Here is a 21,928-nt window from a genome sequence, read left to right as displayed (position 1 = left end):
CCATCAGCAGCGAGTTCAGAACCCACCTCAGTGACGCACAGACTGCCTGGGCTGTCAGTCACGTGATGAAGCTGCTCAGAGCTTCCTGTCAGACAGAAAATACATCAAACTGCTGAGAAGATAACACAGGAAACACAACGGAGGACAGGAGACAGAGGACAGAGGACAAACGGTCTACCTGGATGTGGATCACCTGCTGACGGTGCTGCTGTGGAGCACAGGTAGGGCTTTGATGAACGCGTACAAAATTTCATTGCAAAACCACTGAATTAAAGTCACAGTCCTGCCTTCAAAACCATAAGATCATCATCAGTTCAGCGTTTCACTTCCTGCCTGCAGGTTAACGGCTGATGCCAGAGATGTTTTATACTGTTGACAGTTTGATCATTTCTTCATTTCCGCTGAGATCAGTTTTTATTATGCAGTATTTCTTTTCTCATCTTCCGCTTTCTCATTTCAGACAAATGAACTAAATTCCTATCATTTTTCACCTCCATTCTCTAAGTTTCCACTTGTTCTTCCATTTCCTGTCAGTGTCCAGGTGTGGCTCTCAGTCGGCGCTGAGACATGAGACAGTAAACTTTACATTACATTACATTACATTACATTGTATTTGGCAGACGCTTTTTAAACCCAAAGCGACTTACAATCGAGGACATAAACAGTGCGAACCAACATAAGCAGGAGTACAAGAATACAAGAGAAGTGATGTTAGTAATGTGTTTTTTTTGTTTGGTTTTTTTTCTTTTTCTTTTCTTCCCTTCTTCCTTCCTATTTGTTTGCATTGCATCTCATAGGCAATTCAGGAGCAGTAAGTTACATTGTCATACAACCAAAAGTGTCACGGAACAGGTAGGTTTTCGCTTGCTTCTTGAAGGTCTGTAGAGAAGATCCTTGTCTAGTGGCTATTGGTAGTTCGTTCCACCATTGGGGGACAATTACAGAGAACAGTTCCGACTGGGAACGTTTAGTGTAGATAGGAGGTCTGGCTAGTTGTTTCGTATTGGAGGATCGCAGCGTCCTGGTAGGAACATAAGGCTTCACCAGGGAGTTCAAGTAGGCTGGGGCTGTTCCTGTGGTAGTTTTATAGGCGAGAGTTAGGGCTTTGTGTTTGATCCGAGCAGTGACTGGTAGCCAATGCAGGTCAATGAGCAGAGGGGTGACATGGGCCTTCTTTGGTTGGGAGAATATCAGACGGGCTGCTGCATTCTGGGACATTTGTAATGGTTTTGTGGCACTGGCAGGTAACCCTGCCAGGAGAGAGTTGCAGTAGTCCAGGCGGGAGATTACCGTGGCCTGTACCAGGAGCTGGGTGGCATATTGGGTCAGGTACTGTCTGATTTTTTGTATATTGAACAGGGCAACTTTACTGTCATGGGCAACAAGCTGCACTCAGTTATTACTATAGTTACAAAACCAAGCCTCCTTAATATGAAAGGATAACAAATAATTAGTTCCCCTTCGTGCTACATGTACATTTCTGTGCATGTTTAAATTTGCTTCTGACTGAATGTTTCTTTACTAGTTTAAGTGTTCATAAGTTTGAGAGTCTCACACATTTTTTAAATTCATCCAGAAAAAACCTTTTTGGATTTTTCGTTTATGCCTGTGACTGTGGAGACCCAACAGGTTTGCAGTAAATTCAGTGTTAAATCGCGTTCAAACCGCTCGATGACGATCTGGCACTCAGTTTCAAGATTCTGATCAGTCCGAGGAGTGAAGCGTCTGTTCCTCTGGTAAACCACAGACACCTCACATCAGCTGGTTAAACTTTGTGCAACCACAGAAACTCCCCAGAGGACGGAGGAGGACACTCTGTCCCGTGGAGACGACGGTGGATCATCACCAGGATCAGCTCGTGTGTTGGTCTCTCTGATAAATCTGATAAACTTTTCATATATTAAAAAGGCTGCTGGCCTTCAGTCTCCTTACAGTTAAGTTCCATTTCACCTGAAAGGCAACTTCTGATTTATAAATATTAATAAAAGTGTAATTTTTCAGCCCTTTATGGTTTGCCATTCAGTGTTGGTTTGGTTGTTGTTTGGTTTTTTAACTCTAACCAATTCATTATATTATTCTTTACACATGTTTTCAATATTTTAATACCCTTGCTTTCAATTTTAGAACATATCAGAATCAGAATCAGAATCAGAATTTCTTTATTTATCCCTGAAGGGAAATTCTTAAAATAATATAAAATATAAAACTTAACATAAAACTGCTCCAATTTTGAGCAACAGTTGGCATCATAAAAAGAGTCATATATCTAATAATAATAAAAAGCTAAATATGTAAATGTATATAATGCAAGGATATATGCAATAATGCAATTGTTTAATAACAACAGAATGAACACAAACTTGTCAAACTGTGATCTGAATACTGTGTGACATTTAAATAGCTAGTTCTAGCTTTGGCTTTAGCTGTAGCTCTAGCTTTAGTGTTGGCTTTAGCTTTAGCTTTAGCTCACCCTCTGGTCTTAAGCTAGCAGGTAACAAGCAGCATCAGTGACGAAAAGCCAACAATTCACAGCAGGTTTGACTCTTATTTTGGCTACATCAGACTAACGTCAGACTTTTAATTTGAAATCCCTCCCCTCTGTGTTGCTGTTGGTCAGGATTGTCGGCCAATGATGGTGCCTGTCAGAGGACAAACAGGAAGTCTGAATGTGCTGCACTTCCTGCTGGGTCGGTAACAACGTTAGAACACCCGTCAGACTTTACAGGTAGACTGACACCATTCTGTCCGTCTGACTGTCGGTCTGACTGACTGTCTGTCTGTCTGTCCACAGGGGTGTTCCTGGTTCGTCCTGAAGGGGGCTGTCTGGAACTGATACCTTCAGTCTCTGAAGTTCTGCTTCAGTCAAACACCAACTTCACTGTGGTCAGTAAACACCTGTTCTTGTCTATATGTACCTGTCTGTCTATGCAGGCGTGTTCATGTACCTGTCTGTCTTTGCAGGTGTGTTCAGGCTCGAGTCAGGTGACATGGCAGTTACCTGGCAACTTGTTGGGGAGCAGGGTTGTTGTGGAGAATCAGGGCTCCAGTAGCGTCCTGCGGCTGACAGATGCCATGTGGAATAACTCTGGGAGGTACACGTGTCAGGAGGCGTCGTCCTATCAGAACAGAGAGATCGACATCTTCATACCTGGACCAGGTGACTATGAATATCAATATGCTGAGCATGTCCGTCCTACCTGTGAGATCCTTCTCATCCCACCTGTCGTCCCCTCAGGTCCAGAGGAATGGTTTGTCCCACAGGATGTAGGGATGGTGGCAGTGGTAGATGAGGAAGGTACCATCCCGTGTGTGGTGTCCGATCCGCGCCTGAACGTCTCGCTGTACGAACAGCCCGACAGGACGCTGGTTACAGGGACGACGTACACGCCCAGTCTTGGATTCACGGGTCGCCTGAAGGACACGTCATACCTGTGCTCGGCCTCCCGCGGAAATGAGAAGAAAGAGTCCCAGGAGTTCTACACCTTCAGTGTCATAGGTGAGATCAGGTTTTACAAACACACAGAAAGTTGGAAAAGACAAAAGCAGAAAGCAGCCAAACCCCAACAGGAACTCCGAACCACAAACCACATAGCAGCAGACAAACTGACAGCTTTAAACCACATCCTCGAGTCTCCACTGAAACAGAATCCTGTCTGTCCACCTGTCTGTCTCTCAGTTCCTAAGGAGGTGGAGGTGAACCTGATGGTGTCCAGCAGCGTGTTGAAGCAGGGGGAGACTCTGACTCTAAGCTGCTCTGTCAGAGACATGAACATGGTCCACTTCTCCTGGGAGTCTCCCCACAGACAGGTACCTGTCTCTCTGACCTGTCATCAATCTGCATTGCTTCACTGGTTCTCATTAGAAAAGTTTCTCGTTCCCGTGTCGCTGTAGGAAGTCAAGCCTTGGACAGAAGAGCTGCGGGACGGTCAGATCCGCTCCACGATTCAGATCTCCAGGGCAACCACTGCAGATTCTGGTAGGACCTGCTGCCTGACAGTCCGCACTGAGGGAGCAAAGTCGGTCACTCAAGCGATTAGTGACACTGATCAGTTACTGTGGCAACCTTGAGTCAACTCTTCTTGTTTGGTGTTGAGGTAACCACGGTGATGATTAAGTGTGTGTGTGTGTGTGTGTGTGTGTGTGTGTGTCTCTCCTTCAGGTCTGTATGTGTGTGTGGTGCAGGATTTCTTGACAAGTAAATCTGTGAAGAAAGATGTCACAGTGACGGTACTGGGTGAGCGCACACACACACACACACACACACACACTGTGTGTTGGTTTTATCTCTGCAGAAGTGTTGAATTGACTTCAGTCAGTTATGTGAGTTTTCACTGAGCTGCTGGAAGCTTCAGGCTGTTTGTCCACGTCACAATCAGCTCCACTCAAAATGCTGCTTCATGTTTCTCTTCTCTGAATTTCCCCTCAGGACTGCAGGCTGAAGGACAACACAACTGGACAGGTAAACAGGGAGCGTTAAGACAAATGAGGGGGACATCGGAGTCTATTGTTCCCCTCTCATCTCCTGCTAAAAGTCGATTCCAGACCGAACCAGACTTCCGTCTCTTCCTTCAGACAATCAGTGTCCCACACCGACCGTTACACAGCCCTCCACAGGAGGGACAGAATATGTCCTGTCAGTCACTTAGCCCTGTTACAGGACTCTGATGTTGCTCCTCAGGGATTTATAGAAGTCCACTGGGGACAATATTAAACCGATCATCTCAACGTGAAATTGCAGTAAACCAGTTTTCATTGTCAGGTCTTCATAAGGGCGAACATGTTAGCATGAAAAGAGCTGCTTTTCCCTGTCACTTAGGACAGCAACCAGAGACTCTCTGGGTTTCGGGCTGCTGATTGGACAAAAGAAGACCAGTTTAACGTGGCATGAGCACACAAAGTTTGGTACGACCTGTTTATGACAGGTTACGTCATCTTCATGTCAGGTTGTTCTAAGAAAGACTTCGTGAACTATGTTGATGAGACCACGTATCCCACAATCCTCTGTTCTCCAGCAGGTGCTCGGTGCGAAACCACGGCGAAGGCGGACATCGTGCTGCTGGTGGGTGGCCTCCAGAGGATCTCCGCGTCCCTCTTCACAGACATCAAGAACCTTTTCAGAAGAATCATAGAAACCTTTGTCATCGGCCCAGACAGAGTCCAGATCGGTACACCATCCACACTGCGAGGACTACAGTATTACCTCCAGAAACGTGTTAACTAGCGTGTTGATGTTTAAATAATATTTGAATGACTACGACTATGAAGTACAAACATTCAGCAGCCTTTTCACTCATCACAAAAAGTGATCAAAGGCTCGCAGCCAAAGCAAAGTGGTTAAAGCTGAGGTTGGTAACGATGGAGAAACCAGGAAGAGCAAACAGTGAAATATCAACCAAAACAATCACTCCATCAGTACACCTGAATACACATTCTGAGTACCGCTGCTGAGTAGTACACTGCTAAGTGTATCCTATCACCTCATGTCTCATGGAAGAGAACACCTGACGGCTCTGCTTCACTGAGTTACAGCAGTAATTTCCTCTAAAGCTGTTTAATTCTCCGCGTTTCTTCTCCGGTCATCACTGTTACTTAAATATCGTCTGGGTCAGCACGTCCTCGGTGTTTCTCACAGCGCTTGTGGGTTCTCGTCAGGTCTGGTTCAGTACAGCGACGACATAGAGACCGAGTGGCACCTGAACCGCTACGCCAAACCAGGCCTGCTGAAAGCCACAGCCAGGCTGCAACAGGCAGGAGGAGGCCTCAGGACAGGTGATTTAACAGCATGCTGGGAGCCGTAGTGAACCTGATATGAGGGCCGAGAGGCAAAAATAACTCCCTCCAACTTTTTTTGATGTCACACAGGAGATGCTCTGAACCACATCCTGGATTACATCTTTAAACCACATGTGGGAATGAGAGCAGACGCCCAAAAAATTGCTGTCCTGATCACTGACGGAGTGTCCCAGGACGACGTCCTCCGTCCCTCGCAGAGGCTGAAGGACGCTGGCGTTGAGGTCTTCGCTATCGGTGACCGACTTTCAGTTTGAGTTGACAGAAAGCAGCACAGCCTTAGAGAAGTCAGTGTCAGTGACATTAATATTTAATATCAGTCACAATGAAAACGTTAGCCAGCTAGCACCTGGCGGTGTCCTAATCACACACTTTAAGCACAGTCTCACCAAACAGTAGAGTCTTTTGGAGGGTGTTTTTGTGTGGTGTAAAGAGGAGGAGGTCGGGTGGTGTTGATGAAGTACTCTGGTGGTCACACCAGTTGTGTCTGTGCAGAGGAACCACAGACTGAATCCTTCCGTGTTAACATTTTCCTCTCAGGTCTGCATGCTGCCTTAGAGAGCGAGCTGAGGTCCGTTTCCTCATATCCAGACCAGATCCACACATACTGCATCAGCAGCTTCCCATTTCTCCAAGACCTCTTTGACAACTTCACCATCGACCTCTGCAGCGGCGCTAACAGTTTCGGTAGGCAGACTTCACCATCGCTAAACGTCAGCACGTGCTGACAAAATGAATGAACGAGTTTTCCATTGTACCATTCGGACGTCTTCGTCTTCCTCCAGTTTGAGGGCGATGGGTTGACCCAGATGGGTTGGAGTTGTCATGGTGCTCACATCCCGTCCACTTTAATACAAATCCCATCACAAATGATGCTAAATGAGACTTTGTCTGTCTTACTGATGCCTCTCTTGTTTCTTGTTTCTGACCAGAGCCTGATGGTCAGGTCAGATTGGTGGGAGGAGCCAGTCGCTGTGCAGGAACATTGGAGATCAAACGAGAAGGATGGAGACCAGCGTACAGCTCTAAGTGGACTCTGGGCTCAGCAGCTGTGGTCTGCAGAGAGCTGGACTGCGGCTCTGCTGCGTCAACTGGAATGAGAAACGAGTCCTCTCACAGATCTGCATGGGAGATCAGTTTTGACTGTGTTCAGTCTGGATCTGCTCTGTGGAAGTGCGTATCATCAGGCTCCTCATCCTCCATCCTGGAGATCACCTGCTCAGGTAAGATCATCAGTGACATCATCTACGACAGTCTGTGGTTTCCATTGGTCTGAACTGTAAGGTTAGCTATGGAAAGATGATTAATATTCCACCGCTTCATTTCAACCAGACAGGCAGATCAGCAGGTGTTGATTTGTTCTTTCAAACCAACTTTATTTGCTGCTGACTGGATCAGAGGACCTTGTTCTGCAGGAACTCAATCGAACGTCTGTTTGTCACAGTGACTTCAGTGGTTTGAGGGGGTCACTGAAGCTTACACTGAACAGCCACAACATTAAAACCACCTGCCTGATGTTGTGTGGACCTCTGGGATTCTGTGGTGTCTGGGACCACGACAGTGGAAGTGGATCCTTTGGGTCCGGTGGGTTGTGAGCTTCTCGGATTAAATTTGTTCCAGCATGTTCCAGAACGGTCGGATTGGGATGTGGGGAGTTTGTGGGGCCTGGTTGGCACTTTGTCAGTTCTTTGTCACTTTCTGAACAGGTTTTGCCATGTGGCAGGATGCAGAGTCCTGCTGGGGGGGGGGGGCAGGGACCACTGTCATCAGGGATTGTCGTTACCATGAGGGTCCCAGCACAACATCCCATTGTAACCACACAATCGGTGCTGTTCACTGCGCATGTCAGTGGTTTTACTGTTGTGGCTGACTGGTGGTTAACTGGAGCTGTCGCACCTCATGTGATCTAATGTGACAACCCAATGTGTCTCATCAGATCCAACAGTTTTCATCATCAGACTGGTCTTCCTGCTGCTGAGTCTGGTCTTCATCCTCGTCATCTGTTACATGTGTAAGGTACTGTTCACACCGCTGATGATCAGAGCACTCAGCTTGTGTAGAACAGAGGAGCAGTAAGTGTCGTGTGCTGCCATGTCTCTCCAGGCCAGCAGGGGGCATCAGCTGGGCCCACAGCAGAACAGCAGGTTGGATTATTACAACCTGGCTGTTTCAAGAGCTGAAGGAGGGCCAGCTGAAGAGGAGGGAGTCTGGGCAGCAGAGTAGGACCTCGAACAGCACATCTTGCATCCAGATGGATTTTTCTGCTGCCGTTTTGCTTTTTGAACGACCGTTTCCTCCGAGTCTCAGTCTCAAGTGAGGATCCAACCAGGTGGCTGCATAATCCTGCTGACAAACTGCGACAAGGATCACAACTCGCACACCAGCTTTTAGAAAAACGCTTTATTATGTCCAGATTGAAATTACATACAAAAACACAAAAATGATATGCACAAGACAAGGTCCCAACACGAAAACCTGAAGACAAAGACAAAGATCAAAGGGCAAAAATATTCTAATTTGTTGTGTTTGTGAATTTCCTCCTCTGCTTGACATGTGTCACCCAAACATTTACAGCTTTATCATCAATCACAGGCTGGTGCGTTCAACGACACTCCGACATCTGACCATCAGCCGCATTACCCGGACAGTTTAATGCCAGATAATCAATTTGCTGTTCAGCTCAATCGTCAAATGTCATGGTGTATTTGAACGCAACAGATGTTCCAAAAAAAAGACTGTTTCGTGTTTTTCAGCCTTAAAACAACAGCTGCATACCAACATGAACATTTGGCAGTTTTTGGTTGTGATGTTCCTTCTGTGTAAAAAGTGCAAAGGAAACACAAAAAGGAAATTTTATTAGGAAAAGACCTTTTAAAGCAATTCAAAATTCTTAAAAATTGATTTTGCGTATGTTTAAAATGTATTTTTGTAGAGATGGAGGACGGATTTTGTCCCCCATCACAGTACAGCCAACGACGGTTCACATCAGGACACGTGACTACTGCATTAAGTCGACTTGAAAATTTTAATTTTATTAATAGAATTTTATTACCACGCTGAAATGCAGTAAATACAAAACAACACTGATATAAAATATGAACTATTGACAGTAAAATCATACATGACATCAGAGCTGCGAGGGTGTGATATTTCCACAGGAAATGAAAGTGCTGAGGGAGTTTCACTCCAAAACCCCAGACTGACGTCAGATGTCAGCGTTCGGCGGTTAAAAAGCATTAAAGTCAGGCAGTCGGCAGCAGTTTATCAGCAGAGCCTGAACAGACGCGTTGCTCTGCAGCGTCCTCACGAGTCCCTGGGCGTCCCGTGGACCCTGAAGCGGTACATGCAGGTGTACTCCAGGTGGCCCCAGTTGGACAACACCTGAACCTCGATGATCTGGAAGGTCCGGTCGCTCTCCTCCTGTCCACGACAACAGAACAGACGACACGAAGTCACAGGACGACTCGGCTCAAGCGTGCCGCTCTTCATACGTCCAGAACAACTCAGAACGCGTTTCACTGGACGCAAAAAATCAGCTCAGTCATCAACATTTCAGAAACTTTTCCAGGAAATTCCAAACTCCTTCATGAAGAACACCTACAACATGACTTTTTCACCTGCGCCGGCACACGTGATAAAAACACTTCAAGCGCGATGAAGTCAACATCGACACTGAAAAGAAAAAGTGTTCACAAAATACTGCAACAGCGAGTCGAACACGAGTGTGAGATCCAGGTCCACAGCTTCAACTCGTTAAACTTGTAATTTCACCCAATGAGAAGCCAGAGCCGAGTGCAGTCAAACAGCATTTAGAAACATCTGTTTGGTGCAGCGTATAAACAGATGTGAACAGATGTAAACAGATGTTAAGAGCGTGCAGTGATGACTCACGGTGACAGGGAAGGTCTGTAGAGCTTCTCCATCCTCCTCGTAGGCGTACGATCCCAGCAGCCTTCCTCTCTCCTGACTCTCGTCATCCAGACCCTGAAAACACAAACTGCTCAGTATCAAGCGCTCACGTCCGCACGGCGTCCCTGTGCTTCCTGCGTCGCTCGCTTACGTAGACGCTGAAGTGTCGGGGGGCGCTGCGCAGCGTCCCGCTCGGAGCCAGCGCTTTTGGGATGTGCTCCAGGGAGAAGGAGGTGGGGAGGATCCTCATGGACAGGCGGATCACCAGGAAGCCCTTGGAGCCTCTGAAGGCCCAGCAGTTTCCGGGGTGGACGTCCGGCTGCAGGAGGTGGCAGACAAACGGCTGCGTTTCACTTTGCGCTCAGCCTGTAAGCGCTTAAGAAAAGCTGCTTTTGTGCTTGTTTAAACTGCGTGTGCTGGAACACAAACCTTCAGGTGAAAACTAAAAAAGGCATTGAACGAGTTGTACGGCGCTGGGGGTCGTGTGTGACGCATGACAGGTGTGTTACCTGGATCACAGCTCGAGGAGACTGAGAGAAATACCAGAGGGGAACTCCGAACAGGCTGAGCAGAGCGGCCTTCGTCTCGTACGTCTCCGAGCAGCGAGTGCTCAGGATGCTGCCCCCTGCAGGACGACCGCAGACACACACCTGATTAACTCAATGTGGTTAAACCATCTCAGCCAGAAAAGACTTAAGCGATGTGTAGCTCCGTCCCATCAGCAGCGATCCTCTACGTAAACGGGAAGCAACACTTTGAGAGGTTTCAAAGATAAACCTTTGTGTTCGTGTGTTTCACATACCCATAGATCTGGAAATGGCCGTGTCCCGACGAGTCTGTTATAGCTACATGTTACAGCTGCAGTTAGTGACAGGATGGATTTAACAACTAAACTGGATGGAAGAACACAAACGGGACGACCAGCATGTTGGTGGATTGAGTGCGAGCATGAAGACAGAGGACGGTTCGTTTCTGACCTCCGGACTCCAGAGCGTAGTCCGCCAGGCCGGTTCTGTCCTGAGAGAACAGACGCAGAGCGTTTGACACGATCGCCTGGACGTCCTGGAAGAGACGAGCAATCAGTGAACCTTCAGGAGCTACGGCCATGTTTCCAAAGGCAGACAAGAGATGAGGACACGCAAGGTCGCTGTGGTCAAACTGAACGACAGCCGGGGGTTATGATCATGCCTATACCTATTAGATTACTGACTGCAGCAGAAACCAGACCTGCCCCTCACCTCCTGCGTCACGACGGCCCCAGCAGACCTGGCGGCGTGCAGGACGGCCTCTCTGACCGTCTCCTCGCTGCGGCGCCGTTCCAGCTGTAGGCTGATGTTCTGCAGGATGCTGAGCTCCAGAGAGGCCAGCGACGCCTGCAGCTCGGCCCCACTGACGTACCGCTGCGACAGCCACTGGAGCAGCGACTCAGGGAGTCCGCCGGCGTTGTAGACCAGGGTCCGGACCTCCTCATGCACCTGAGCTGAAACCTGCTCAGAAATCTGACGCAGACACGGGGGAAGGTTAGAACAGGATACAGAAAAAGAGCCAAACACAGAGAGGTTCTCGCTTTACGGTTCTCCATGAGACTGATGAACCGGTTGCTGTCTATTCCATCTCACCATCTGCTGAATCCTGTCAAGTTGTCGGCAGCCGTCTCCACACCCAGACAGACCCTCAACATCCCGCCTGACGTCCTGCAGATCCACCTCCAACCGCGCAACCTCCGTCAGCAAGGCGTCGTGGGAGTGACGATCCACAACAGCACTGGAGGAAGTTACGAGACAGTTACGTGTTAAAGTAGCAGCTGGCGTGGACTGCACAGAGCGAGAGCGAAGAGGAGGGTGAAGGTCACCTGACGGCAGCCGGCAGGGTCGTAGCTGACGAAGGCGAGGCTGCTGCAGCAGCTTCTTGTCTCCGCTGCACCTCCTGTACAACCATGAACCAAACAGCTTCTGTCAGTCAGTGAACGAGATCAGCTGAAAGATCAACATGCAGACGTGCTGTTACTGAACCTCCGTTTTGGCAGCCAGAATCTGCAGCTGCAGCTCCAGATGTTCCAGACGAGACAACTGAGTCTGCTGCTGTGACGAGTCCTGCTACAGTCCCCCCCCCCCCACACACACACACACACACACACACTAGAGCTTTTAGCTTAGCGGCCACACTGAAGAATTCAGCTTTAAAGAAAAAAAAAAAAGTAAGTAACAACTTTTTAACTCAGACCTGTTCCCTCTGCCGTCTGTCCTCGTCCAGTCGAGTCCTGAGCTGCTCCAGCTGCTGCTCCAGCTGCTGCTCCAGCAGGCCACTCTGCCAGGATTCCTCAGCATCATTCTGACCAGAGACCAGCTGCTGGAGGTCAGTGTACAGCTGCAGCACCTCCCTGTGTCTCTGCTCCGCCTGCCGCCCTCCGGCCTCCACCCGCTCCCACAGCACCGTCAGACTCCGCTCCAGATGAACGAGCCGCTTGGACTCGTCTGCTGCCACCGCTTCCTGTGAAGCAATGGAAACTTTCATACATTCAGTCTGAAAAAGGCCCATAGATCTCTGACTGGATGCGAAGATGTGACATGAGGGCTGTCAAAGTGAAGCTGACACGTCTGCATCGCCCCCTGGTGGCTGGCTGCAGTACTGCTCATAAGCCCCTCCCCCTGACGTCTGTCAGTTTAGGTAGTTTTTCCTTGCTGTCTTGTGAGCCTGTTTGGGCACATTTTCATGTATGATACAATAACAATTACAAAAAAAAAAAAACAATCATATTTGGGTCAATACAGAACTTTTTTTCCAATTAAAAGATAAATTGCTGCTGCAAAAAATATCTGTTGCTTTGTTCATGTTGTTGTCTTCAGTACCTCCTCTCCTACGGTTTTAGCCTCTGGAGGTGGACCGTAGGGCGCCTCCTCGTATGGCTGCACCTCCTTCGACTCCTCCACAGAGCCCTCTGCTGTTTGGCTCTGGGAGGACATGAACCCGTAGATGGAGGACAAACCAGGGACGACAGAGACCACCGTCCTCCACTCTGTGACGCTGACAGCTGGAAAGACAGCGTGAAGACCAGCTGAACTGAAGCAGCACAGACCTGAAAGACGGACAACGTGGGTTCAGCCACATGTTAACCTGAAGGCTTTTTGTTTCAGTGTTTTAGTCTGTTTCTCCCATCAAGAGTGACTTTGTGCCGACAGTCTGTTTGGTGTCGGGTTCAGAGGTCTGGATGTTTCCGTTCAGACCTTCACCGTGTCACCGTGACTACAGAGAGAGATGAGACATCAGCCACAACTTTCACCAAGGTTTAGTCAGGTCAATAATTAAAATATTAAAACCTACTGAAGAGGAGCAGCAGAGGGAGGAGAACCAGGAGGAGTCTGGGAGGAAACCTGCAGGAGGAGAAACAACATGTGGATGAAAAACGGGAGGAAAAACTTCCTCCTGCTGAGTTTGATGGTGGAGTTTTTAACCTGTCAGCTGCAACCAAAAGAAATAATAAACAGTAAACTTGCCGAGTCAAGAGGGCGCTGGTGGTCATGTGATGGCATCGCATGCTGAGCCACCTGAAAACGTCACCTGCCGTCTTACCTGAAGACACACACACACACACACACAGTAGCATGAGGCCTGTGTGTGTCAGCTTTACCGTCCAGTTCATTTGTACACTAATAAAAATGATCAGACATGTTTTCAGGCTCACAATCAGTATGTTGATTCAAAGTTTTGTCTGCAGCTTGAGGTGGCGTCTTCCCACAGAAACTCAGCTCATCACCAAAGAGAAGCAGCAGATTCTCACATGTAAGAAGCTGAAGCAAACGACAAACTCTGAACACCACAAACAGCACAAGTCAGAAAGAAAGAGCAAACGGAGCTCCGACACAAACACGCCACACACCAGAGAAGAAGAGGATGCGATCAGGGAGGACAGCTTCAGTCAAACTAACAAGGTGACATGACATTAACCTGCAGAGCGGCCGGCTCGCCCACAAGCTGAACACGCTTTCCGGGTCAGAGGCCAAACGGCTGAAGCTGCACTCAGACACCAAGCTGAGGAAGCAAGAGGCATCACAGGCTCATTAGGAAGTGACTTCACGTACTGAAACCGAACATTTGGTCCTCTCCTCGTATTTCCCAGGAAGTTTCGACAAAATCTGCTCTTGTTAACCAGCAAAAAGCCTTTAACCTGTAAAAGCAGCAGCACTCCACATCAGCCCCAGCAAACAGGAAGCAGCTGAGGACCACGAAGGTGACGATGAAGCCACAGGGTCCGTCTCCGAGTGTCGTACCTCCTTACAGTCCTCACCTGTTGGCGTCAGCAGACACTTTAACTGACAGAAACGACTCGAAGCAGGAACAACAGCCAGTCCTTTCACAGAGAGACGCAGGCAGGAAGAGGACGGACATGTCCTCAGGACACAACCACAGGAGCGGGTTGTTTGTCACGTTAAAAGCCGTTTGACTCATTTTCTAGTGATCTTTATGTCTCCATGTGCCCCTGACAAACTCGACTCGAGTCCAGGAAGTTTTCCTACGCTTATATCCGTTGGTTTCCCTACACCAACCGTAACGAGCCACCTCTGGCTACCCAGCTGATCGGGAACCAGTGAGAAAATAAAGATGCGGACAGGTAAAGACGTTTATTCTGTTACCATGGAAACCGGAGTTTACAGGATGTGACAAAGTCCAACTGTTGCAGTTTGCTGCATTTTCAGCTCAAGCCAGAGGAGATTAAACATGACAATTAAATTAGTCTTGCTGTTATTTGATGAAGAATAATAAACAAAACAGTTTGCATGTGGCCAAGTGGAAAATAATCTTTAGCCCTGAACGCTGAATGCACTTCGATGGACTCTTCACCTGCTGTTGTAGGTTGATGCACTGCTGACTTCAATCTCCATTCAAAGTACAGAAGGAAATAATGTGCTTCCAGCTGCCCACATCTGGTGCTCGAGTGAGTGTTTGTGTCAGCAGGACGGTGTGTAAATAAACCACATCATGTTCATCAGTGTGGCTCACTCATGTCTTCAAATGTTGTAATTAAGAGGGATTTTCTTTGTCCCACACCAACTCGCGACAATCACATGATGTGTGTGTGAGTGTGTGTGCGATAACTCACACAGAGATCTGTCGGGATGAGGCTCCCTCTGGTTCGTGGTGGACTCCCTCAGGTTCATGACTCCACTGCGACCGGCTCGAGCTGCGAAAGAGAAACAGAGTGAGGACCAGCACCACAACACGTCCTCCACGTCCGTCCCCTGAGCTGAGGACCGACGCCGACTGCAGGCGCAGAGATTTGCATTTTGCCAAGGGAACAGCCAAAGTGACGGGTGCAGCCCATTTGTTTGGGAGGGAAAACACAGCAGGTGAGCAGTGAAAGTTCAGGAAAATGAATTCTGACATTTCTCAGATTGGAAGCATCGTGGGCTCCCAGACAGCTTGTTTACCATCAGATTAGATTTCACTTTCACTGAAGAGTGGAGGTTCTTGATGTCCTGTCCTGAATGTTGGGCTCTACTTTCACATGTAGTTTAACACACAGTGCAGCAGTGAGGAGGTTCTCTGTGAATCACTGACTGGTGGAAGAACATTTAAACACACTAAAACAGGAAGTAAGGGAGTTTTGTGTTGTGATAGCATTTGCAGGTGAGCACCAGGTGAAAAAGAAAACCTGTCCCTGTGAAGACATCCACAGTGGATCCCAGCAGAACAGACTTGTGTTAGTTGTTCTCTGCAGTGTGGGACATCAGTATCCACGAACACAGACCGTCAGTACCTCCGATGACCTGTGGGAGCTGTGAGGCCCGCCCCTGACACACCTGCCAGGTGTGTGTCAGCACAGACACACAGCAGGCTGTAGCTCTCCTGACACACAACGCACAGGAGTCCAGCCACAGCTGCAGCACATCTGGAAGAGCCAAGAGTCAGACACCCAACAGGGGCTCAGCTGGAGGGGAAGTGGTGATTTACATATGCAAACATTTGTGGGCAGAGCCACAGGGAGGATAAGGACGCCATTAGTCAGTGTCTCAGGAAATAAACCCTGAGTGTCACCAGGCTATCAATCGTTAACACAGATTTCACGAATTTATCACACCATTTATTTAATTTTTTTTTTAATTTAACTCATATTTTGCTTTGTTTAAGTATTCCATTTACTCTGACGGTACACTCCAGACTTTGAGTACAAATTGAATGACTTTCAAGACTTTTTTTTTTTTAAGTTTTCGTGAAGAAGGAAGGATGAGGATTGTTGAGATGCTCAGCTTATTTAACAGATTTGCTTCAGTCCTTAAAAAACGCTAAATTAAAAACTACAAAGTTGGCTTTTTCTGGTCCATCAGTCAGTATGGTGTCAGGTCAGAACTGCTACCTGTTACATCGCACTGTTTCTGCTGTGTCAGCTGGTGATAAAGCAGAGTGAGCAGGGAAACCACGCAGGCTGCTGACCTGTTCCACACGGACGCCAACACACCTGCTAAGGAAAGGTACAGTAAAGACAAATTGCTGATCTGAGATCAGTTCCTGTAACTGTGAGATTATAACCACGTCCCGGCTGCTGTCAGAAGAAACCACAGTGACTTAACAGCAGAGAAGCTCTGCAGTAGCCTACAGTGAACACAAGGGGGCGCTCATCCCCCACAGTGTGAGTGACCTGAAGACACAGACAGGAGAGAACAGAGGCGTGAAGACATTTGTGTTCTTGGATGCTCCAGACAAACTGAAACTGATCTGACTGAGTGGGTAAAACGTAGGCATGAGGCATCCACACTGACCAATCAGAAGGCAAGAGTGAATCCACCACCAGAAACCTTAACGCCAAGTCTGCACTCAGCCTTTTAAAACGCAGCGTGAGAACAACGAGCACCTCAACTTAAACTTGATCCCTGACTGAGACATTACCTTTATTCTCGCTGTATGTGCTCACCTGTGCGGGTCTTGCGGCTCCGGTCTCTGCAGTAGATGGTGGAAATTTCTGGCTCTCTGGGCTCCGTGGGTTCCCGTCCTGTCACACAGGTGGTGGTGGTGGACGAGGAGGAGGGGCGGTATGTGGACTCCTTCCTGTCAGAGTGCAGCTCACAGTCTCTGCAGTAAACCCTGCTGAGCGTCTGGACCGGGTGTTTGGCACAGCGCAGGTCTGAACCAATCAGAGTGCGGTCTGCCAAGACGGTGCTCTGCTCCGCTACGATGGTGCTCTCTGTGATGAATAACAGCATCCAGAAACTGAACTTTTAAAATTCAAAAATGTCAACTTGATTCATGAAATCACAGCAACCATCATCCGAGTTGTGTTGACGTGTCTGCAGAGGACACCACATACTGTGTGACACTGACTCCATGCTGAGCTCCACTGTACTGCATACTGCACTACTGTACTACTGTTGCTGTGGGTTTAAGAGGCGGAGACTGAATGAACTGACCTTTGGGATCGACGTCATGGTCCAAACCTGAACACCAGAGGAGGAAGATCACTGTCAGTCAAAGCTCCATCATCACAGCTGCCCCAACATTTTTACTTTGTATTTCCCCTCCAAAATAAAAGACAACACATTCTCACTGCTTTATGAAGACATACTGTAGTTCCTGTGGACTGCGGACTAACCAGTGCTTTGAACGTATTGTTAACAGCTGTAACGTCACAGTATTCTGTGAAGGCTGAGTGGAGTTAAAGTACTTAAAGTACAGACTGTACGTATATGTCCTATCAACAGAGTAAATGAATTGTAAACAGGAGCTGAAAAACAAGAGTGGTACCCCAGAGGGTGTCAACCAGCGTGGTCTCCTGGACGGAGGAGTCGTCCAGCAGGGAGGAGAGCAGGGAGGCGTCGGAGGCCTCGCTGTGGAGGCTGCTGTTCAGGAGAGGCTGCGCAGGCAGCTTACGAGGAGTACTGAGGAGGAGAGACTCTGAGCAGGACACGGAGAGCTGCTGAGAACGACGAGACTTCAGTGACCTGCAGGAGGAGGAGGAGGAGGAAGGTGCAGGAGGAGAATGAGAAAGGAAGATGGAGAAGAAAGAATAACCAAAGGATGACGTGGAGAAGGAGAGGTGAAAGGGAATAGATGAGATAGTGGACAAGAAGGAGGAGGAGCAGAAGAACAGGAGGCAGAGGAGACCGAGGAAAACATGGAGAAGCCGAGATAATGAGGACGATTCATCTTCGGTGTTAACAGGAGCAAAGCAGCAGATGCTCACCTGGTGCTCCTCCAGCTGGCTCCTCCAACGCTGAGGGAGGTGCTGCCGTGTGGCAGACCGCGGTCCAGCAGGCCGTCGTCGAGCCGCAGGCTGCGTCTGGACATGATGTGGACAGGCGACACGACCTGCTGCTCCTTCTCCGAGTCTGACACTGCTGAGGAGTAACTGGAGCTGAGGAGGAGGAGGAGGGAAGGGAGGGAGGGAGGAGGCCTCTTAGTACGGTGACGTACAAGTCAGACATGATTGGTTGTTTGTGTTCAGATGAGATGCTGCATCGTCTTATATCTGAACACGATTTTAGATTCACTCTGAGGACATCATCGTGTCCATCCAGACGAACGCAGTACCAAGTAGTACTAAAACTCCTCCAGTCAAGCAATCCTGCACTCCATCCTTTGTGTACTCCGATCGAGAAAAAAAAAAAGGCTATTTGTGTTGTTTTGCTCGAAGCCAATCACTGCAAGCGATCTACAGTTTAATACATTGTGTGATTGGCCGTTGAGCAGCCCAACAGTCTGCGGTGAGGTGGAGCGCTGAGTGTTGACAGAGCTCGCTGTATGGCAGCCTGCAGGGCCACAAAACTGAACTGCAGGAGGGGCACAGAGGAAAAAAGGAGCATCAAATGTACTGTACTGTTGTAGTATTGGTATCAGTTTGAGGTATTACAAGTTTTTAAACAGATACTGAGGTCATTCAGGGCTCCAGGCTGTGGGGCAAAACAAAACCAAAAGCTCCAGAACAATCAGATGACGTTTCACATTTCAGCAAATCAAAAACAGCCGAAGAGTCTGACGGACAGAAGCCAACTGAAGTTTGAAATAAAAACGATTACTTATTGATCGGCGAGATGTCCAGAGACAGCTGCAGCAGGCCGTCAGTGTGATTACAACGCAATCCCTGTAACCTTATCAGACACACTGAGACAACCTGACCTACATACTGACACACACACAAAACCACAGAAGAGGAAGATACGCACAGGTCAGTCCAGCCCCAGCTCTGCAGGCCCACGTCCTCATCACAGGACATTCCAGGGGACACAGACACACACAGCATACACGCATCACCAGCACACACACACAAACACACAGCAAGCCGTGTGGCAGCAGCACAGCTCACCTTAAAGCTGCTCACAACACTTCCTGTTAGAGCTGTCGGTCAGTGAGCTACTTAGAGCGAAAGCAAGCCCGCCCCCACAGGAAGAGTCAGCAGGTGTAATAGGAGAGTCACGTGACCTCAACATGAAGACACTTTGGATCAGGGTTTAAGTGGGCAAGGTGAGGTTCACACACACCCAGGTGGAGCCACTAAACACAAACTGCTGTAGACAAGTGAGACGAAAGTGGGAAACTTACCAGCAGCTGCAGGGGAAGAGTGAGCAGGTGCAGAGATCACCTGAACTGTGAGGGACATGAAACTGAACTTAGAAAGCTTCTGGATTACCCAGCAGCCCTCACACCTCACTTGAGCCAATTACAGACTCTGCTGTTTATACTGTCCAAAATGACGTCTTTGAATGAATTAAATGGGATTTAAATTATGTAAATTAGTCAATTATAATAATCATCATATCCATATCATTATCGTAATCAGCGTGAAACCACACTAACTTTGTGGTAATAAGGAGGAACTTAACCTGCATTATCAATTAAACTTTCATTTTAGCCGTTTATCATGTGACCGTGTCGTTACGTGCGGACACCTCACTCACGTGTCTTCAGTCATTTAACTACGCAGTTAAAGGGCTTGCCCGCTCTCAGCCAATCAGCGTCGAGTCCAAACAGATAACGTCCAATGAAAATCCGCAATAGGCGGGGCCCCGCGAAAAACAAACGGCCGATGTGCTAACGTTAGCTTTAGCTCCCAAGCTTAAACACAAAATAAACGCAGAACAGTGACTCAACGATGCAGACTACTTACCGACAGCAGAGTTCCCGACAAACTGGCAACTCAACCACTGCAGAGTTTAAACCTGGAACGACAGTCGGGTAGACCCTGCTAGCTACGGACGTATTAACACTGGAAATCGATAGCTGCCAGTCTGTTTTCAGGTTAAAAACGACGTAGCGATAACAACTTTATCGTGTTATTCACAAATATAATTTTCAAGGAGATACATTTTCGAAATGTCGACTGGCAATCTAACAAAAACCCAAACGGGGAGGTTTAGCAGCGGATTTCTCAGTGCTAACTCAAAGCTCTGCAGGTTTTTATAGCTGCAGGGTTGATTTATTGCCCCCATGTGGCGGGAGGATTAAATGACTTCAGCGGGTGCATTACCAAAGACCACAGAATGAGGTTGAGATATTTAATACCCCTTAAAACATTCATTATGATTGTCTTTCACATTTTAAATCCAAAGCAGCGATGAAGAAACTACGGGACAGTATTTTTAGATTTACTGATATCACATGTTTTGTTTGTTTGTTTCTAAGTCAGATTATTCAGTAATAAGATTTAATTTCACTGTTTTTGAATCTTTTATCTATACTACATCCGCAGCTGAATATTTACCTCTACACAAATGATTATTCTACGCCTTTAAACAAGATTGGTGCAATAAATATGATTTAAAGATAAATAAATATACTGAAAAAAATAAAGTTTGGAGTTTATTTCAATCGGTGAACGGTGGCCTTGAGACGAAGTCGGAAGTATTTGCGGGTTCTACATCTCCTTCAATGGGAAAGTAAACTGGACGTGAACCGGATGTAGAATCATCCAGAACGAGTTCACTTCGGCTATCAACAACGTGCACCCATGTGTTTTATCGAGTGATACTAAACAGGTTTGAGTTTGTCTTCATTTACGGTCTTAATTATTTTCTCATTGTTGTGATACGGTTCCTGTGTGTTTAAATATATGTTCCTTGGTGGTGAAACATCTCGCTTCTTTTCACCGGGGACGTTTGAGAACTCAGAAGTCGTCATGTTAGCCACAGTGGCTAAAATTTATGCTGCCGTATTTGTATGTGGCAGCATATAACAACCAGGATTAGAATCTGAACTCAGCAGATCAGATTAATAACGAACAAAAGAACGGCAGAAATATGCACTTTTAAATTCAGCAACATCTAACGCTCACCCATTTTTACAGCATTTCTTTAAGACTTTACAGGGATGTGTTCGGGTTTAGCCAACAATAACCAGGTGAGAGACATCACAGAAATGTCCGTGTCTCCATCAGGTGAAGAAACATCATCATGACGTCCTTGGCCCACCAGCTGAAGAGGCTCGCGCTGCCTCAGAACGACCCCAACCTGCTGACACGCAGAGAGGTCGCCTCACTTCTCTTCGACCCCAAAGATGCTGCTGCCATGGACAGAAGCACCTTCTTCGCCCTCGGTGAGTCCCGCACAGGGTCCAAAAGGCCCACAGGTGCTTGGTGTACTTTTGTCCCTTTGCTGCCTGCTGACTCCCCCTCTGTGTGTCCTCTGTCCTTCCTCCGCCCAGGCTGCACGGGGCTGGAGGAGCTGCTGGGAATTGAACCTGCTTTCCTGGAGTTTCAGGACACCCTGTTCAGTGGGGCCTCGCTGACCCTGGAGCGCAGCGTCCAGTCCAAAGAGGTCAACGAGAAGCTGGACGCCGGCATCTCGCTCTTCCTCACCCGCCTCTGTCCGTATTTCCTCCTCAAACCGGCCCACAAGTGCATGGAGTGGCTGATTCACCGGTACGCACTTGTAGCTCAGCTTGTTGCAGCAGATGATGTTAAAGAAAGTCACGGTGACGGGAGCGACCGGGGACGTCCAGGTGTCAGTTCCTGCGCTCTCAGACTGAATATTATGTCTCGTGTTGTGTTGCAGCTTCCACATCCAGCTGTACAACGCTGACAGTCTGCTGGCCTGCGCGCTGCCGTATCATGACACCAACGTGTTCGTCAGAGTCCTGCAGCTCCTCAGGATCAAAGACGCCACCGGCCGCTGGAACTGGCTGCACTGCCTGCAGGTCTGAACACTCTGCTCACGCTGTGTGTTAGAGCTCCCAGCTCATGGTGCTGCCTGTCAACGTCCTGTTGTTTGTTCAGAAACCAGGTGTGCCGTTGTCCAGAGGAACGCTG

At 48.1% G+C, this 21,928-nt stretch overlaps 3 protein-coding genes and 1 long non-coding RNA gene across 21 annotated transcripts in view; 2 read left to right on the top strand and 2 right to left on the bottom strand.

The window, feature by feature from the left end:
• Positions 1-52: 52 nt before the first annotated feature.
• Positions 53-9,147, top strand: LOC124052745. 4 transcript variants are annotated; one of them, XM_046377353.1, is made up of 16 exons: positions 58-221; positions 2,618-2,687; positions 2,792-2,883; positions 2,962-3,157; positions 3,236-3,496; positions 3,677-3,807; positions 3,892-3,976; positions 4,160-4,234; positions 4,427-4,459; positions 5,013-5,165; positions 5,653-5,769; positions 5,863-6,027; positions 6,331-6,477; positions 6,723-7,013; positions 7,727-7,801; positions 7,894-9,147. In XM_046377353.1, exons 2-16 carry the CDS (start codon positions 2,630-2,632, stop codon positions 7,968-7,970), a joined length of 1,956 nt encoding a protein of 651 aa, XP_046233309.1. In that variant the 5' UTR covers positions 58-221; positions 2,618-2,629; the 3' UTR covers positions 7,971-9,147. The 4 variants fall into 4 exon arrangements, with proteins under 4 accessions (XP_046233308.1, XP_046233306.1, XP_046233309.1 ...); XM_046377352.1 differs by having other exon boundaries at positions 53-221; positions 2,792-3,157; positions 5,016-5,165; XM_046377350.1 differs by having other exon boundaries at positions 54-221; positions 2,792-3,157.
• Positions 8,797-20,107, bottom strand: LOC124052743 (SUN domain-containing protein 1-like). Of its 11 annotated transcripts, none has more exons than XM_046377341.1 (24): positions 19,793-20,107; positions 19,228-19,272; positions 17,873-18,043; positions 17,434-17,630; positions 17,100-17,126; positions 16,607-16,876; positions 16,052-16,156; positions 15,455-15,586; positions 14,798-14,878; positions 13,865-13,984; positions 13,645-13,728; positions 13,194-13,269; positions 13,021-13,070; positions 12,549-12,775; positions 11,923-12,189; positions 11,712-11,795; positions 11,552-11,625; positions 11,319-11,463; positions 10,938-11,198; positions 10,677-10,761; positions 10,209-10,324; positions 9,851-10,018; positions 9,682-9,774; positions 8,797-9,210 (listed from the first exon to the last, which is right to left on the bottom strand). In XM_046377341.1, the coding sequence occupies exons 3-24, from the start codon at positions 17,974-17,976 to the stop codon at positions 9,094-9,096; spliced, it is 2,883 nt and encodes a 960-aa protein (XP_046233297.1). In that variant the 5' UTR covers positions 17,977-18,043; positions 19,228-19,272; positions 19,793-20,107; the 3' UTR covers positions 8,797-9,093. The 11 variants fall into 11 exon arrangements, with proteins under 11 accessions (XP_046233297.1, XP_046233298.1, XP_046233296.1 ...); XM_046377342.1 differs by having other exon boundaries at positions 19,228-19,267; XM_046377340.1 differs by lacking the exon at positions 19,228-19,272.
• Positions 19,116-21,928, top strand: part of heatr1 (HEAT repeat containing 1) — a 17,751-nt gene continuing 14,938 nt past the window's right edge. For 4 of the 5 annotated variants that reach the window (XM_046377337.1, XM_046377336.1, XM_046377335.1 and 1 more), the window contains exons 1-5: positions 20,511-20,660; positions 21,059-21,216; positions 21,325-21,541; positions 21,675-21,816; positions 21,896-21,928. The exon at positions 21,896-21,928 is cut by the window's right edge and continues 69 nt beyond it. In XM_046377337.1, the coding sequence (XP_046233293.1) occupies positions 21,075-21,216; positions 21,325-21,541; positions 21,675-21,816; positions 21,896-21,928 (534 nt within the window). In that variant the 5' untranslated portion in view covers positions 20,511-20,660; positions 21,059-21,074. Of the gene's footprint in view, positions 19,150-20,510; positions 20,661-21,058; positions 21,217-21,324; positions 21,542-21,674; positions 21,817-21,895 lie in introns of those variants that run through there. The other variant, XM_046377334.1, reaches the window with a different exon arrangement.
• Positions 21,810-21,928, bottom strand: part of LOC124052750 — a 1,329-nt gene continuing 1,210 nt past the window's right edge. Inside the window, exon 3 of the long non-coding RNA XR_006842048.1 lies at positions 21,810-21,928. This exon is cut by the window's right edge and continues 642 nt beyond it. This is a non-coding gene — a long non-coding RNA (uncharacterized LOC124052750).

The sequence above is a fragment of the Scatophagus argus genome, chromosome 21, assembly GCF_020382885.2.
Source record: "Scatophagus argus isolate fScaArg1 chromosome 21, fScaArg1.pri, whole genome shotgun sequence".
Lineage (NCBI taxonomy): Eukaryota > Metazoa > Chordata > Actinopteri > Scatophagidae > Scatophagus > Scatophagus argus.
Note: the sequence above shows the minus strand (reverse complement) of the source record. Positions and strands in the feature narration are given on the sequence as shown.